The sequence below is a fragment of the Pyrgilauda ruficollis genome, unplaced genomic scaffold (genome assembly GCF_017590135.1).
Source record: "Pyrgilauda ruficollis isolate IOZ18807 unplaced genomic scaffold, ASM1759013v1 scaffold80, whole genome shotgun sequence".
NCBI classification, from domain to species: Eukaryota; Metazoa; Chordata; class Aves; order Passeriformes; family Passeridae; genus Pyrgilauda; species Pyrgilauda ruficollis.
The window spans coordinates 249221-267026 of record NW_024529933.1 but is presented as its reverse complement, the minus strand read 5'-3'; the positions used below and the strand labels follow the sequence as shown (position 1 = coordinate 267026).

Genomic DNA, 17806 nt, shown 5'->3' with positions numbered 1-17806 from the left:
TTAAGGAAATTCTCCAAGTTCCTTCTTTATAAATAATTTTCTTAGAGACAGGAATTGAAAATGAAACGTGTTTCTAGAAACCAGCTGTCAGCTGTGTGGTGATAACTCTGAACTGCTGCTCAGCTGAGATGTTCGTCATGAGCTGACTTTTTCCTGTGTTTGGTGGACTCTTTTTCTTGTGTATATTTATTTAATGAACTTCTGAAATATGGTCCCTTACATTCTGAAAAGTGCTACAGTAGAAATGGCACCTGTATAGACCAGGGCTGGGGTTCTTGTAAGACTTAAAGTGATAGATAAAACCAAATCATATTTATCAATCTAGTTTCAGAAATCACAGCCATCAGGCCATTTTGTTTATGATCAGATATGTACAGTTTCTGTAGATAACCTAGATATAAGAACCAGTGAAGAAAAATAAAATAAAGTCTGAGTAAAGAAACAAATTACTTCAGAAATTGTTTTTGAGTTCTAGTCAGGCTGCATGTTGCTGACAGCATGATGGCATTTCTGCTAACTGCCATACTTCAGTATTGATTTTATTTCTTTTGGTTAAAATAGGTTCTTTAGTAATTGAAGATAAGGAAACTCCACCACATATGCCCAAGAGCCCTGTGATTGAAGCAAACTTACAGCCACCAGGCAGTTTATCTCCCAACCAGCTCTCCAAGTTCCCAACACAGATCAGCTTAGCTCAGCTCCGCCTCCAGCACATGCAGCAGCAGGTCATGGCTCAGAGACAGCAAGCTCAGCGCAGAGCAGGACCAGTAGTTCTGCCAAACCCAAGAATGCCAGGAGCCATGCAACAACCTCCTGCTTCTCATCAGGTAAGTTATGAGTGTTTTCAGAGTCTCTTTTTTCCATGGCACTGAAGGAGAAAATAAAGTAAGATAGGAAAAAAAGGAAAGCCCTTAAACCTAGATACATAAGTTCAGCTATCATCATCTTCAGCACATAGCTATGTAGATGGTTTAGAGGACATTTTCTTTACTGAGAAATGAGTGGGCATTTTAAACTTGCCTTGCAAAATGTGTGGTGGCACCCAGTTTGTATTTATTCTTTAAAAAAATAAAATCTTGTTGTATCCAGCCATATACAGTGCTTAGCAACATTTTTGTGTTTTTGTCAAGTGATCAAAAAGTCAATGTCATTAATTTTTTTTGCTACATCTATTTTGCATAACACCCAGTGATTCTCTCATGTATCTTTCAAAGTTGGAAACACTCTCACTGTCTCTTGTTATATCTCTTCATATAATAAAACAACTCAAAACTGTCTACTAGGTTTTAACATTGAAATTCAATGCTTTTGATCATTCAGATAAATGGTGTGGTACTATTTATTTGCATATAATTTATGAGGAGTTTCAGAAGTTTAAAAGGACCGTTTAGTAAAAAATATGTGGAATATAGAACAGATCTCCGCTAACTTCAGAACTGTTTTTATTGTTTTTATGCAGGCACCTCCACGCTTGATTCATTTTCAGAATCATAGTCCCAAACCCAATGGTTCAGCTCTTCCTGCACAACAGATGAGATTTCCCCAAAATCAGAACCTACCAAGGCCATCAGTGAAGCCTAGCCCATTGCAAATGGCATTCTTGGCACAGCAAGCTATAAAACAGGTAAAGTGTATTTCCCTTTTTACTCTCCATTTAGAAATGAAACATCAAATGTGCCTTACATAATCTTTTACACTACACTTCTAGAGTGCTTTTCAATTAAAACAGAGATTACATTGTTTTTCTATTACAAGATACCCGCAGTTTTCTTAATGAGGTAACTGTCAAGTTGTTTTCATTTTCACAGTTCTAAGCAGCTGAAGCATTAGGGAGGTGAGCCACTGTGTGTGCTGTGCAGGTATTTCGTTCTCCTACTTGCTGTTGCTGTGGTTTCTGACCATTTATCCAAAACTTAGCATGCCCGTGGTCTGCACACTGTAGTCATTGAGAAGACAAATCAGAAAATCGCAGTTTATTTTAATGATAGTGACTTCACCAGGAGCCAGGTAAAACCTTGACTAAAAAGCTAGAGCTGCCATGGTTCCCTAGGGTATGGCAAATCTGAACCTTTACAGGTGAAGGGAAAAAAGAGATTCCACAATTGTGACACCTCTGCTGAGTGAGACTGATCAATGCCCAGCTGATCAGCAGCTGAACTGGGACAGAAGCAAACACATTGGTGTTTAGGAAGGCTTATCTTTAGTAAAAAGCGTATTATTACCACATGAGTTGCTGGGTGCAGGTAAGCAGGAAAGAATCAAACAAATCTGTGACCTGAAGAGTGGGGTAATACTAGTTATGTTTGCAATGCTGATGATGTCAGAGAACTAATTCAACTAAATGGAAGAAAGCTGAACAATATCTAAGAGGACTTGTGAGAATAAAAAGTAAGTCACTTCTATTCTGTGCCTCTGAAAAGAAGACTGGTCTGTCTAAAAGTCTTTCTTTCAAGCTACCTCATAATTCAGTAATGTCTTTCTGAAACTAGAGGCCAGTAAATAGAATGACTAACTAAAAAGAAATTGAGCAGAGTCAGATTTGGCCTGCAGTTGCCAGGAAATTCCATTAAAAACTGCATTTCTAGATGAGAAAGAAATTTTGTCTGACTTGACTGTGCAGTTCATATCATGGTGTTAAATGTATATATGGATGGAGATCCAGTCAGCATTTCAAATTCTTAATGACTTTATGTTGTTAAGGGAACATCAAAGACTTCAAGGCATGCAGGTTTATTTGGCAAAGCCCTGGAGCAGTTGTGCATTCACCCTATTACCTGTAATACTTTCATTTAACAAAAACTGTTACTTTTCTTCCACAACACTGTCAATGAAGCATGAAATATTAATAGATACTTAACACTGCGGTATAGCTTTGAATTTGAGAATTTGCATTCATTTCTTCTATTCATAGTTTTCAACTACTTGTCATCTTCCATTGTCTTGTGAGATCAGTTCTTGAAATGAGATAACTTCAGAGTAAATCAGGATTTTATGTTTGAAGTCAGCTTCCTGAACTAAGCTGCTGGTTTTATCAGTATATTCAGTTAGATGTGACCTGTTGCAAAGAAAAAAAATGCTGAATTGTGGATTTTTGTCTCTTTAGTGGCAGATTAGTAGTGGACAAGCTTCATCCACCCCTTCAACTGCAAGCAGCTCAACATCGACTCCATCCAGCCCCACAGTCACCAGTGCTGCTGGGTGTGATTGGAAGAATTATGGTCCCCCCGTGATAGATCTGAGTTCCCCAGTGGGCAGCTCCTATAATCTGCCATCTCTGCCTGATGTGAGTGTAACATAGAGGCAATGTTTTAAGGATTCTACTTTGAAGTCTTAACGTTTGTGAGAAATAGAAACCTTTTAGACTGAAATTGTTTGTCAAAATGAAAGAGTTCTAGGAAGTAAACAATGCAGAGTTGCCTGCGCGTTGCTGGAAATACTCAGGTCTATTCTGGGAGACAGCTGTTAGGACAACTAAGAAAAGTAGGATTACAAGTTGTAATTGTAATTGGACATGTTTATTTGTATGCTGCATATTTTTCTGCAGCACTCATAATGATCCTTACAAAATCCTTATAAAAATAAAAATGTGTTAGCTTAGCTTTCATTTACCAGTGTCTATAGATAGCAGTGGTTTGCTGATGGCATTTTTGGTAGATTTTTAACATTTTTTAAATCTATTTTTAACTTATTAAAAGAGCTATCTTACGTAGGTATTATTGGTCAGCATACTGGATATATTCCTTATGTCTCTTCCTTTTGGTACTTCTTTTCTTTGTATATTCTCTAACATGCCTCTGAGCTGGTGATAGAAAGAGCATAGTAAGATCATAATTTCTTAACCCTCTAAGCTTCTCTTTTATAGTATCTTCTGAATGGTACATGTTTGCCAGAGTTCCATGTTGGAGTTATTGAGTCTTAGGTGATTTTATTTTCCACATAACTGCCTAACCTGGTTTTTGTGGTCTAAGGCTTGAAGCTATCTGAAGTGTCATTGTTTTCTAGTCATAGCATGCTGTTACTTCCTTTATCTCCCATCTGTGCTTTGTTTTTACCTACATACTGTGTGTTCTCTTTATTAAAATGGAGTACATAGACTACAGAATCACAGTATCTGTCAGTCTTAAAGGGTGAACTACACAACATGGTCATAAAACTACTGAGTCTGTGAGACTTTTTAGCATATTTATTTCTGTGCACAATATTATGAACTCTTCTACTTGTGTGTGATTTGAGTTCATGCTTTCAAGATACATGGCCCAAATCACTGTAAATATGCTGACCTTGCCAAGGTCGCTGCATCAACTTTGGATACATCTTATCAAATGTTATCTTACATATTGGAAGAAACCAAACATTTCAAAAAGTCATTTCTCCTTATCAAACCAGAATGTGTAGTTTTTACAGAAAGTTAGAATGCTGCTTTGGGAGCTCCTGGAATAAAGTTCAGTTGTCTGGCCTGAGTCATGGTGGAAAGAACAAGTGTTGGTTTGCTGTTTCCATTTTGAGTCAATATGCATGGCTCCTGTCCAGAGGGTATGTGGGACGGATGGGATTGAGTGTCCTTTGAGTTTCTTCCAGTCCTGTTCAACACCCATGGATTAAGGGGTAGTTTGTGTATAGCATATTATATTTTCAAGAGTATTTAATGTGAGCAAGTCCAAAGAAGGTGTGGAGATAAACTTACTTCAGTGTGTGAAGGCTCCATGTTTGATTTAAGACTTCTCTGTAGCCTGTGGAGAAAAATTGGCACCTACAGAATTATCTGCTCTTAAAATGAAGTGCTGTCTGGATTTGGCTATTTAATTTTCTTTTTAGGGAAAGCAGGATTATATGTTTTAAAGTAACCATCTCACTTTTGGATGGGTAAAATTTGGTGAAATGCATTTTAGTCTTCACTTTCAAAATAACAGCATAGCAGAGGCTTTTTGGTTTTGTTTGGTTTTTGTTGTTTTGGAGGGTTTTTTTTCCCTTCCCAACACTAACTGCTTCCCTTTGCTTCCCCGCCTTTTAGATTGATTGTTCAGGAAGCATGACATTGGATAATGCTGTAAGGAAGGATGGCACTGTAGAGCAGAATCAGCCAAAACCTCCTTCAAACAGGACTGTGCAGTCACCAAATTCCTCAGTACCATCACCAGGCCTCTCAGGTAATTCAGTGTGGTGCAATTTAATATTTAAGTGGTGCAATTGAAAAATCAAATGTGGCAGTGTTAACACTGACATCAGAATTAATTCGGTTTTATATTAAACATGAGAAATAAGAAAGTGAACACAAAGTTGTAGAAACCCTAGTAGAAGGTAGAGATAATATTTTAGCATTGTGATCAAAAGTTAAGCATCCAGATCTTAAAAACAGGAAGGGAAAAAAAAGGGTAGATTTTAGCAAATTGGATAGAAATTCATAGGAAAGTGACTCACTCAGGTGTGCAGATTAAAACCTAGCAGCTGTGGTAAGAGACAAGTATTTGAGAAAGTGAGAGAGGATGTAACAGCAGACTAGAAATGGTGCCTTGGGTGGGTAGTGCAGCACTGACACAGGATGACCAGAGAAGTTACTGTGATGGGTGGCTGAATGTGGTAGACCTGGAGGATCCAGGGGATTCCTGTCACCATGCTGGTGGCCCAACAGCTGGCAGCTGACCATTTACTGACCTGAGCTGTGGGAAGGCTATGTGAGTGGGAATTCCCAGGGAGCACTCATGCAACGTTGGTGCACTCGCATGGTGGTCCCACATTCCTGCGGGATAGCAGAGACAGCAGGTAATGCATTCACAAGCAGCACTAACAGCCCACTCAGGCTTCTCAGGGCTGCTGCTCAGCAATCTGCTTCACAAGGCTTTTGGCTCTCTGGGCCGCAGACCTTTGGTCTCTCTCATATCTGTCCCCCAGACTTCTTCCTGCTCATCAGCTCCAAGTTTCCTGGCAGTTCTCCTGAGAGATCTGCTTGAATTTAATAAGACAAAACAGCCTGCAGTGATCAGGTGGAGAAGTCAGCCAGGCAAGGTACTCACCCATCAGCCTGCTTGCATGTAATGGCCCTTTCTTAGTCCTCTTTCCCTCTGTTATCTCATGCCTCTCATCCTTACATGAAAATGTATTAAATATTTCTTACTGCAGGAGAAATTTTCCCCAAAACACGTGTACTTCTCTGAGTCGTATCTCAGACTTGGCACAGGCCTGTGTTCTGTTCTAATCTGATCCTTCTGTCCTAGGAGGAATCAGTGTGACAAATGTACACCCTCCAATTCGTTCACCCAGTGCCTCCAGTGTTGGGAGCAGAGAGAGGTAAGGAAAGTGTGAGAGAAGAAAATGTAACTTCCACCTCCACAGAACATGCCTCAGTCTCTTCTCTCTTCAATGCATAAAGATGTCGATTTGTCTCACCTCTGTTAACAGGTCAGGCCTGATGGTTGTTCCAGCACTCTTTGCATTCTAAAAGCAGTAATTTCATTTGTAATGTATTAATAAAACATCTAAAGATATATTGACTCTGTAAATGATGGCTAGGTTGGCGTTATTGAAAGAATACTATTTATAAATTAAGTTTTAAGTTCAGAAAAATCAGCTAAAGGAAAAAGCTGCATATTGAAAGCCCTTGCGGAACCATAAATTACTTCAGATTTAAGGAACTGATGCTACAAAGAGGGTTATTAAGCATTTTCTGCTGCAATACAGTTAAGTGAGCAGTAGATATCTACTGAGAGTCTACACAAATGTTTTTCTCCCTTACTGATGGAATATTAATGAACAAATATATTTACACAGCATTTTTTAAAGAGTGCAGATCAATTAATGTGTTGCAATAAATTAGAGCATACCTCTGACATGAGATTAATTTTTCATGCAGAGAAAAATCAGATGATATTCATCCTACTTGAGTTGGAAATGCAGGTGCTTTTTAATCTGGAATACCTTTTGCTCTATTCCATTTACATGGTAAATTCTGTGAAGGACTCTTATGAACAGTTTAAATGAACAGTTTAAATGGTTGTTTGAAGAGTCTTTACTTGCATTGAAAAATGTGATTTGATGCGCTGCTGCTTGAATTAATTTTGTTAGATTTAAATTCTCCACTTTTCTTTAAAAAGATAAGCAGGTATTTTAAAGTCTGCTTGTCCATTCTCATCCTGTTAGGACTAAATACATGAAAAAAGACAGATCTAGTTCTAAAAGTATGGTCCAGGTTTTGGTGGAGCTGCAAGGCACTAAGAAAGTTTTCCATGATAATGTAAATATGTATTTTATCTGCCTTATTCAGTTGTGTAGTTTACAATGTTCAGTGGAGGTGCTTTTTTGTGCATGATTTGAAGACTATTTGCAAATTTTGGACTGATGGGTCAAACCATGAGTAATTCTCTAGTTTTGGGTCAAACCATGGGTAAGTCTCAAATTTTAATGGTTGCAGCCATTAAATTTTTTCCATTTGGTAATGCTTTTTCAGTATACATCAAAGGAAATAAACTTGGATGTTGCATTCCATAAAGAGAATACTACTCAGGATTAAAAGAAACAAAGTAGATTAACATCCTGAGGTCTTGGAAAGCATCAGTGTACAAAAGGTGTCCAGTTCTGACTCCCAATTTAATTTTTTTCCTGCCTCTTCCTGTCATTTACAGTTCTGGCTCCTCCAGCAGGCCACCAGGAGCTGATTCTACACACAAAGTCCCTGTTGTTATGTTGGAGCCGATCAGAATTAAACAGGAGTCAAGTGCATCAAATGAGAACTTTGATTTCCCAATTGTTGTAGTGAAGGAAGAGACGGAGGAGGAATCCCGGCCTCGGAATGTAATATTTGCAGCTAGAAAGAGCTCCTTTCTCTTTGGAGGGTATTTTGTATTTATGGGGACTAAAATAATTTACTTGTATTTAGGGGAAAACTAAAAACCTAAGTAAAAGGAAGAGGTGAAATTCAAAATCAAACTAGTCCTACTGCCAATTAAATTAAATGGTGTGATCAGACTGCTTTTTTCCATTGAAAACCTGGGAAATCCAGGAATAACTTGCAGAGATGAAATTTTCAGGTGCTGCTAGGAAGTGTTTCTAGTCATAATGCAGGAATATCCATAAACAAGGTACTAGATTTTTGGGCCATCAGAGATTAGTTTTTTATTGGTGGAGTAGTAAATAGCCTTTCATAACTAATTTCTTGTGTTTATTTGCCTGTGTTTTAGAGTGTTAGTAATTTCTGCATGCATATAGCAAGTTGTATGGCTGCTGGTATATAAATGTGGTATTCAGGTCAGTTAGCACAGTTTTAGGGTCATGTAGATTCACATAAATACTGTAATCTCACTTGCTTTGTTTCTTCCTGCAGTCCATACTTACTTCCTTGCTGCTGGATACCAGTCACAATTCCTCTTCTGAGGAAGCTATGCTAAGAACAGATGCACCAGACAGCACAGATGACCAGCCAGGGGCACTGCAGGAGAACACGTTCCCTGGGAAAACAGCTTGGATGGGATCCTCCCATGCTGGCGAGGGCAGAAAAGAGGATGATCCGAATGAAGATTGGTGTGCTGTATGTCAAAATGGAGGGAAGCTCCTTTGCTGTGAGAAGTGTCCCAAAGTATTCCATCTTTCTTGTCATGTTCCTACATTGATGAGCTTTCCAAGGTAATTGACTATTTCAATTCCATCTAAAATTGCACTAGAAGACATTAGACTTGTATTGTGAAACCTGGGGTAAGAAGTTTCAGTCTCAGAGGAAGAGCAGTGCCTTCTTTAAAGTCTTGTATCCAGGAGTTTTATTAGTTGGAGAAAATCTGAATTTTCATGAAGCTTAATTGTATATTTTCCTACAAAATCTAGTAAAACTCTTCAATTATTTGACAATTAAACAAGATTACATGTAGGCCATCTATTATTAAAACTGGGACACAGCATTAGCAATCTGTCATAAAATGTTTTAAGGGTGATGGAATATAGTTAAATTTCTTAAAAATAATGATTTTTTAACAAAAAAAGAAAAATTAAGACATGTCTACAGGAAAAATCTGAATTAATATAGTATTGAATATATTACTTCAGTGCTAAACATGGCTACACTCCAAGCATGGGATGTGTAGTGACTGACATATTTTATAACAATCAGTGTTGAAACAAGCATTAGGCTTCCTTGGTTGGCTGTTACAAAACCATTGCTCAGTTTCTTGACTTTCAAAATCGAGTCTTAAGTAGATTATTGTTATATATTACTGGCGTTTGCTTCTGGAATTAGTGTCTTTGATTAAAATAAAGGGCATTTGTCAATGCCCCAGCTTGGAAATGTCATGCAATAAGCTTGTTTGTATTAAAGGATAAAAACATTGGTTATAACATGCTCATTGGTTAATGCTTTTATAAATATTAGGTTTTCTGATTAAATATCAGCATAGTTTACTGGTGTAAAACATTTGGATAGCAACTTAGATTAGCAGGTTGATCATCTCTGTGCTACTCTGAACAGGCATACTTCTGGAAGTATATCTTTCTTTTAAATGTCAGTTGAAATGGCACATAAAAATGTTTCTCTTACTTTTTGAAACTTCAGTTTTCAGGGTTTTTTAAATTAAAACAATGCTACATTACAGCTTTGTGCCATAAGGAAAACCCAGTAAGGTTACAGTAAGCACTTAAATTAATAAATATTTTTTCTGGCAAGGAAACAAAAAGGAATCTTGGAGCAGGTAGATAACTATGTATTACAAGATTTTGTTTCTATTAAAATTAAATATTCAATAGCAAGTCTTTAAAATGCTTCATTTTTACTGGATCATTCAGTGGAAACTGAGGTAATGATATCTGAGGGCAAGAGAGCCAAAAACCACTTTGGTGGCAGGTGTTCAGATCTGTAAAGGTGCATATTACTACAGGTGCATTGTGTTCCTGGGCTCCAGAGCACAGTTAGGTGAAGTTTCCTCCTGACTTCTGATGTATCAGGGTTTTGTTCTCATCTTTGTGGGGTTGCTTCCTTTTTTTTCTGCCAACTCTAAGTCTGCCAAACAAACTTTAGTCTCTTAGCATTAGTTCCTTCAAACACACAGAATAATTCTGTTATTATTGTGTCAGGGGTGTCAGTCTGCTGCTTTCATGGTTGGTTTTTTTTCCCTGTTTCAGGTGGATAGAGCCATTTCATACGTTCAGAGTCACAAGGTGTTTTGGGTTGCAAGGGACCTTTAAAGACCCTCTAACATGAATGCCCCTGCAATGGTCAGGGACATCTTCAACTAGACAAGGTTGCTCAGAGTACCATCCAACCTGGCACTGAATGTTTTCAGGAATAAGGCATCCACCAGCTTTCTGGGCAACCTGTGCCAGTGTTTCACAGTCCTCACTGTAAAAAACCTGTTCCTTGTATCCAGTCTGAATCTACCCTCTTTCAGTTTAAAACAGTGCTCCTATGTAGACTCGTAAGGCCACAGTGTCTTTTTTCCTTCACTCCAACCTACCACATTCTTTCTGATTCTTGGATATTTTAATGCATCATTCCTCTAATTTGTTTCTTGTTTTCTTATATCTCAAGATCTTTAGGTCATAGCCTGTATTAATTTTTGTGTATCTGCCACATCATTTCTGTGAGGCTAGTTCAGGCACAGAGGTGGCACTGTCATAAATCACTTTGTGAAGTTAAGACAGTAGAAAGTAAAACTTCCTGAAGCAAAATGCCCATCATTCACCACTGCATGCTAAAACTGGCACATGGTGAAAATATTTGGATCACTCTGAATAGAAAACAGTAAGATTTTATTTTTAAATGTGTGAATTCTTCTGCCTTACTATTGAAATGAAATAAAGGGTGCTGCAGAAACTATTTCCCATTTACGAAGTCTCTGTTTATCATAACATACCTCTGGGTAAACACATGCATTTGGTGTCATAACTGGTTATTGCTGGATTCTGTCTACTGTGTGACAATTCAGCCCTCTGGTGGTTATCTGCAAGTGTGCAGTTTCTCTCTTTGTAGAGAACTATAGTAAAAAAATTGACTCTTCATAGTTTTTTCTCAAAACTTTCAAGTTCATAAATTGTGTTCAACAATCAGTAGACATAGCTTGCAGAATGAATTATCTTACAGTCTCATGCTGACCTTTTCATCTCCAGTACTGTCTTATGCAAACTGGTAAAATCATGAATATCTGAGTGTTTTTGGGAATGAAATATTTTCAGTTTTACAAAGAATCCTGTCTATGGTAATCTCTGTAGATTAGTAATGTGCTGTAGATCAAGCTTGTAGCGGGTATGTAGTTCTCACCGTATAATACTAACACTTTGCCTTCTGTTCAGCCATATGACTCCTTCAGTCTCTCTGTAGTTATGGTTGTACAGGGCCCTTCATAGTGCTGTCCTTAAATCCTGTGAGCTCAAGGGGAAAAAAAAAAATCAGTATTAACAAAGGTAGGGACCATCTGTCTGTCTTTCTGCCAGGACACCATTAATGATGCCAGTGACACTAAAAGGAAACAAAGTTGTAGTCAAGCATTTTTGCCAGCAGCCTTTTTTACCACCACCAAGAAAACAACAGAGGTGCACAGTTTTCTGGTAAAGATGAGGGATTTACCCAAAAATATGTGGAAAGCCTTCTGGCAAAGGAGTGCTCTCCCACTGAAGTCAATGTGTCTGTCTGTCTTCTTTAGTGGAGAGTGGATTTGTACATTCTGTCGGGATTTGTCCAAGCCAGAAGTTGAATATGACTGTGATAAACCTGCTCACAGCTCTGAAAAACGAAAATTGGAAGACACCATGGGTTTGGCACCCATAGACCGCAGGGTAAGGATAAAATAGTTATTTAAAACTTAGAAGCTGAAGCAATTTTGAACTATGTTAGAAACTTTTGTCAGTGTTTACCTGTTTTCAGTTGGCAACTTGTGTAAATATGTTGAAAACAGTATTTCATTTGGGGTCTTAGTCTACATGTATAGCCATTTATAGAAAAGTAGTAGAGAGGAGACTCTCAGGCTCACAACGTATGACACTGGTATGTGGGTGATTATGATGAGATTTATTGCTCATACAGTATCTAAATATTGCCAGTGCAGTGTGTAATAAGCAGGTCTGAAGGGCTATAACACAGGGTCAACTGGAAACATGCAGGTTTGCAGAAAGCACAGTTGCAAAGCAGCAAAGCACCCATGGAGCTACATTAGGATTTTATCTCCACCTGTTACTCACCTGTCCAAGCCTGAGTCTTCCCATCCTCAGGCTGGATGTACCCTGCAGGTATCTCTGCAGGGGTGGAATCCACCTGGAAGCTGCCCTGCAGCCTCAGGAGGTCACTTTGCCATTTGGCCCAGTCTCCAGGAGCATTTTGTACCCTTTTGCAGGCCCATGTGTACCAAGGACAATCACAACCATCATCACTCCCTCACCTCTGGAATGCATTAATTATGCAAGCATCCAGACAGTTCCTCCTGCAATTCCCACCTGGTGTTCTTATCTTAGGACAGATCACATTGCCCATCAATTATGTGTGTGTGGAGGACAGACTTTGTCACACCATTATTTACATGTACTCTATTTGTATTTTGCATTAAATGTAAGTTATAAGCCCTGTAATCTGGTCGACAGGGGCTCCCAGGAAGAGAATCTTGACTCCATGTTTCAGAAGGCTGGTTTATTATATTATGATATATATTATATTGAAATTATATACTAAAGCTATACTAAAAAGAATAGAGAGAAAAGGATTCATCAGAAGGCTAGAAAGAACAGGAATGGAATGCAATAACAAAGGCTCCTGACTCGCAGAGAGTCTGAGCCAGCTGACTGTGATTGGCCATTAATTAGAAACAACCAACATGCCCCAATCACAGCTGCACCTGTTGCATTCCACAGCAGCACATAGTTATTGTTTACATTTCTTTCCTGAGGCTCCTCAGCTTCTCAGGAGAAAAAATCCTAGCAAAGGATTTTTCATAAAAGATCATGGCTACACTGTAAAGATTCTGAAAAGGGATCAGCAAGCATAAAATCACACAGAAGTATCTTTTATAATCTCTTTCAAGACTCAAGATCCAGTTTAATATATTTGTATACACAAAGAAAAAGTGGGAATACTGAGTTCTGTATTTTCTGTAGTTTGTGATTTTAGAATAAGCCATGTAGGATTCCTGAATTAGTTGGATATCTATTTTTCTTGGCACAGAAGTGTGAAAGACTGCTGCTATACCTCTACTGTCATGAAATGAGTCCTGCCTTTCAAGATCCAGTTCCTCCCACAGTATGTACCTCACTTCTTTCTATTTTATGTTAGCAGCATATTTGCCATGTTTTTAGTGGCATTCTGAAGTCCATTATCATAAGTCAAATTCCACAGACATTCAATGCATTAAACATGTTTAATTTTATTCAAACTGAAGGGGAAATTAAAAGGGTTGGCAGGGGATTTGCTAGTAAAATTCCACAATAAGTTATTTTACTTAATACTTCAAAAGTCACTTTAAAAAGTAAGTTCTAACACTGCTAACTTCATATCCTGAGTTACATCACTGAGAAGGTAAATTGGGATATATTTGGGGGTTTTAAACATTTAAACACTAATTTTAAACATTACGTGATTTTGAGAACTGGGGTACTCCGTAGTACTAATACGAAATTGAATTTCTTATTGACTTGAAATTTGTTAGTTTAAAATGGTAAACAGTACCTGAGTGCAGTAGAAGTCCAAAGAGCTACCACTGTGATCAGATCAAAAGATGTTCTTCATGACAAGGCAGTGGGGAAGGACAAGTCAATGGGGAAAGAGTATCATCAAAAAGTAGTAGGTTCCTATGCAGCCTTTATTCCATTTGAATAAGAATTCTGAAGAACATTCCACAGAGTTTAATAATAAGAAATGGCACAAGAGATTGATAATTCATATTATGCCCATGTGTTACTAAAGAACATCCAAACTAACTCATTGGCTCTATTATATGTACTTAGTGGAGGTTTTATGTGTTTCTCTTTGATTTTAAAATAAGCATTGGAAAGAGTATACTTTAGCCAACAAATTGTCATACATCACTGTTATTCCAGAAACTGTCTGCATGTATGTTGAAAGTGCAATTCTTGTATCTTTGAGTTGTACTTTGAAGATGAGATTAAATCTTGCCTACTCCCTCAAATCTAAAGGTTTATAGAACAATAAATTATGAACATAGTTTCATTTTGGACTTTTTTCATCCACTTAGGTCCCTGATTACTACAAAATAATCAAGAAGCCTATGGACCTGTCAACCATCAAGAAAAGACTTGAAGTGACCAATTCATTCTACAATAAGCCAGAAGATTTTGTGGCTGATTTCAGACTGATTTTCCAAAACTGTGCTGAATTTAATGAGGTTAGAAAAATAGATATTTTATCAGCTTTGTTGGCTTAGTTGTTTTCAGTATAACTGTAATGAGGGTACAACTTAAAACACAAGAATTTATTGTATTAAACATACTTTGATGATGAGACTGCAGTGAAAACATAGATCAGATCTGACACTGCTGTGGTCTGAGATAACTGCAGTGGGCATCATTCATAGAAGGGAGGAGGGTGGTAACAAACATAGCTGAATGGCCCAACAGCAGCTAAAGAAAAACACAATTTTTTATCATACAGGTTAATGGTGGGCATTATGATCTAAAAATTGGTTTCGTCCTGCTTGTGTCAGATCTTAAATTCAGTAGGATTTTCATTTCTGGAAATCATTCTTATGATTTCAAGTTGCATGTAATTTTTATTATCCCCTACTGCACATAAGGGAATATGTGGTGAAATAGGGATGCAGGTTCTGAGTGGACCACAAAATGAGAGAGAATTACAGTGGGAATAATTCCCACTGTAATTTTTCCAAGTGGCCTCTGTGGAATTCTCATCCAGTCACTCTGAGAGCTAGGACTTACTCCTATACTGGGGATATCTGCTTCAAGAAACTGGTAGCTGTGGTGGTTGTGGATGACTTTAGGACTGCTCAGTCTTCCATGTTACAGTCACTGTCTACCAAGTAACATTTTCTGTTACTAAAAAGATCTGTAAGCTAGAAAAGTTTCTAACACCCTGAGGACATACCTGTGTGTTTTACAGCACAACACAACTCTGTCCCCCTGCTCCCACCCCAGTCAGAATTTAAGAGTTTTTAGAATCTTTATACAGCTTTGAGTACCCAGGCAGTGTGGCTTTTGTGAGTGGCTTCTGTGGTCTTTCAGTTAGCGAAAAAAAATCATTGGTGGTTGTTGGCTGGAAGATCTGCCCTCACTGTATTTTTGTGCTCTTTGGGGCCCTGTGCTCCAGAGCCATTTCTGCTGGAGATTTTTTTTTTTTTTTTTTTTTTGTAGTTTGTACCTAAAAGACCTAATGTGATCTAAGTACAAAGCTATTTCACGATGCACTGATGTTGTTAATTCACCCAACAGCCTGATTCAGAAGTGGCTGATGCTGGCATGAAACTTGAATCCTACTTTGAAGATCTTCTAAGGAATCTTTATCCTGAGAGAAAGTTTCCTGTACAGCCAAACAGCCAGAGTGAAAAAGATAATGCAGAAGTTACCGATGACTCAGATGATGACTTTGTACAGCCCCGGAAAAAACGCCTCAAAGGAGAAGACCGTCAATTGCTTAAATGAGCCACATGTGTTCCTACAGAAAGTTTTTTAAAAACTGAGCATATTTATCACTGGTATCACTGTTTTTGACTTGTAGGTTTGTGAATATTTACTAGACTTTCTACCCCCTGTCTGAAACACAAATCTAATGGAGATCAAGACATGTGAAGAGCTTCTCTGAAGTTCAAACCTTTCATCTCTTTTCTGGAGCAGCTCAGAAATTGCCATTTGCGTGGTGTGACAGCTGTTTAATTTTGCTTTGAAGAAGTTTGTATAGAATTGAACTTCAAAACATAACATGAGTTCAACATGTGGCTTTCTGAATTTAAAGAAAATGTGATCTCACCAGACTTTTATTTTTACCAAAGGCATGTGGCTGGCCATAATTTGATCTCTCTGTACTGTATTTAACACAAACCATGAAAAAAGATGGTATAATGTTATTGTCTTGCAGTACTGGTTGATATAATGAAAGTGTAGTTGCCCCCAAAGAAGTTACTGGGAATTTTTAAATGTAAGGGAGAGGATACTAAAAATAACTTAAAAAAAAAAAAAAACAAAAACGAGGAATTTGTGTGAGAGTTTCTAACTGAGGAAGTAAAGGACAGAAAATTTTGGTTTACACCATTTTTCTTATCACCAGCAGGAAACAATGGTATTTCTGTACTACTTTGTTTAACAGGTGTCTCAAGTGTGACGTACCTCTATTTAATGAAGTTGGTGGGAAAGTCTTAAATGGAAAAATGTTTGTTTGCAAAAGCAGTCATTTTTGTGAATTTTTAAAGAGGGGAGAAAAAGCATCCTTTCTGTGCACAATCTCTTTCCCACATTTCTAAATATGTCAGAATGCAACCAGTATTCACTCAGGAGTACACAAGTTTGAAGAGGAAGATAATGTTCTTCAGCCCTCCATCTGTCCCTGATCACCAGAAAACGAAGATGAATTACCTTATTTTGTTCCATCTACTTTCCAGGAGCATCCCATCAGTTCTGTGGTTCCAGCTGGCTCTCTGAAAAACTCCAAACTTAATGCAAACAAAACTTCATCCGACTCTAACCTTTTAAGGAATTTCCAAGAGCATTGCTTGGGGTTTAATTTCTGTGAGGGAAGAGTCCCTTGACTTTAATGCTGCTGATGGGTGATGTCCCCAGGTTGGAAGGGAAGGGGTTTGGCTCCTCCCGCCTGCGGCGATCCTGCCCCGCTCGATCCGCGAGGGCGCGGCGGGCGTGAGCCCCCGGGGTTTGGGCACGGGGCAGGGGGAGGAGGGCGCTGCCCTGCCCAGGAGGGTGCGGTGGCCTCGGGGTTCCGGGGCGGGGGGGGGGGGGGGGGGGGGGGGGGCTGCGCTCGCGTCGCGGCTTCGTGTCCGCCAGGCGGCGCCCCACGGGCCGGGGCCGCGTCCTGTCGCTTCTAGCTGCGATCCAGCACCTACTCCAGTGAGTCGCCGCCATCCTTCTGGGCCCGGCCCTGGCTCCCTGCGGCCACACTGGGACCAAACCTGAAGCAGCGGCGTGACCCAGGCCCCGCGCCTGCCGAAGCAGGAGCAAAGCAGCAGCATCGGGCTCAGTCCCGGAGCGGCTCCTCCCACCCGCGGCGATCCCAATCCTCATCCCAGCCCAAATCCCGCACCCCACCCGCCGAGGGAGAAACAGCTCCTCCCAGGACCCCAGCAGACATCGCCAGGACCCGGACTCAGATCTCCGGGCCTGGATCCTGGTGCCGGCCCCACTTCAAGGCCTCAAGCCCCGCGCAGCGCTCCGAATGACAGTCCCGCAGCACCCCGGGATGAGCATCCACCACAGCAAGGCGAGCGGGCACGGATCCGCCGGAATTTATGGGCGAGGCGGGGCCGGCACAGGTGCGCGGGGCCCCAGAGCGCCTGCGCGGGGCGGAGTCGAGGGGATTTAAACCGCTGGTAGGAGGCTGCGCAGCTGTTTGCGTTCGGTTCTTGCTGTGGGTGGGTACAGCCGGGCCGGGCTGGGCTCTATTTCTCTCTCTTTATATTTCTTACACGTTTATTTTCTTCTGTAGTTCTTTTTCTCTGTACCTCTCATTTTTCACTACCTTTCTCCCTTCCCCAGCCCCGCCTTCCCCTTCATCCCCCCAAGCCGGGTCCCCCCTACCCCGCCATCCCACTACACACCCCAACCCTACCGCACCCCTCACCCCGGCTCCTCCTGTCCCCTCTCCATGATACCGCCCCCCCAACCATCCTCCTCCTTCCCCCCAGCATGACTTCAGTTCTCTCCCTCCTTCCTCCAT

The 17806-nt window shown here is 39.8% G+C and overlaps 1 protein-coding gene across 1 annotated transcript in view; it reads left to right on the top strand.

The window, feature by feature from the left end:
• Nucleotides 1-16305, top strand: part of TRIM24 (tripartite motif containing 24) — a 55385-nt gene extending 39080 nt beyond the window's left edge. Inside the window, exons 9-19 of the mRNA XM_041487514.1 lie at nucleotides 562-827; nucleotides 1460-1624; nucleotides 3104-3283; nucleotides 5012-5147; nucleotides 6213-6285; nucleotides 7617-7785; nucleotides 8315-8613; nucleotides 11613-11745; nucleotides 13121-13195; nucleotides 14148-14297; nucleotides 15358-16305. Of these exons, the coding sequence (XP_041343448.1) occupies nucleotides 562-827; nucleotides 1460-1624; nucleotides 3104-3283; nucleotides 5012-5147; nucleotides 6213-6285; nucleotides 7617-7785; nucleotides 8315-8613; nucleotides 11613-11745; nucleotides 13121-13195; nucleotides 14148-14297; nucleotides 15358-15567 (1856 nt within the window). The 3' untranslated portion in view covers nucleotides 15568-16305. The remainder of the gene's footprint in view (nucleotides 1-561; nucleotides 828-1459; nucleotides 1625-3103; nucleotides 3284-5011; nucleotides 5148-6212; nucleotides 6286-7616; nucleotides 7786-8314; nucleotides 8614-11612; nucleotides 11746-13120; nucleotides 13196-14147; nucleotides 14298-15357) is intronic.
• Nucleotides 16306-17806: the final 1501 nt, after the last annotated feature.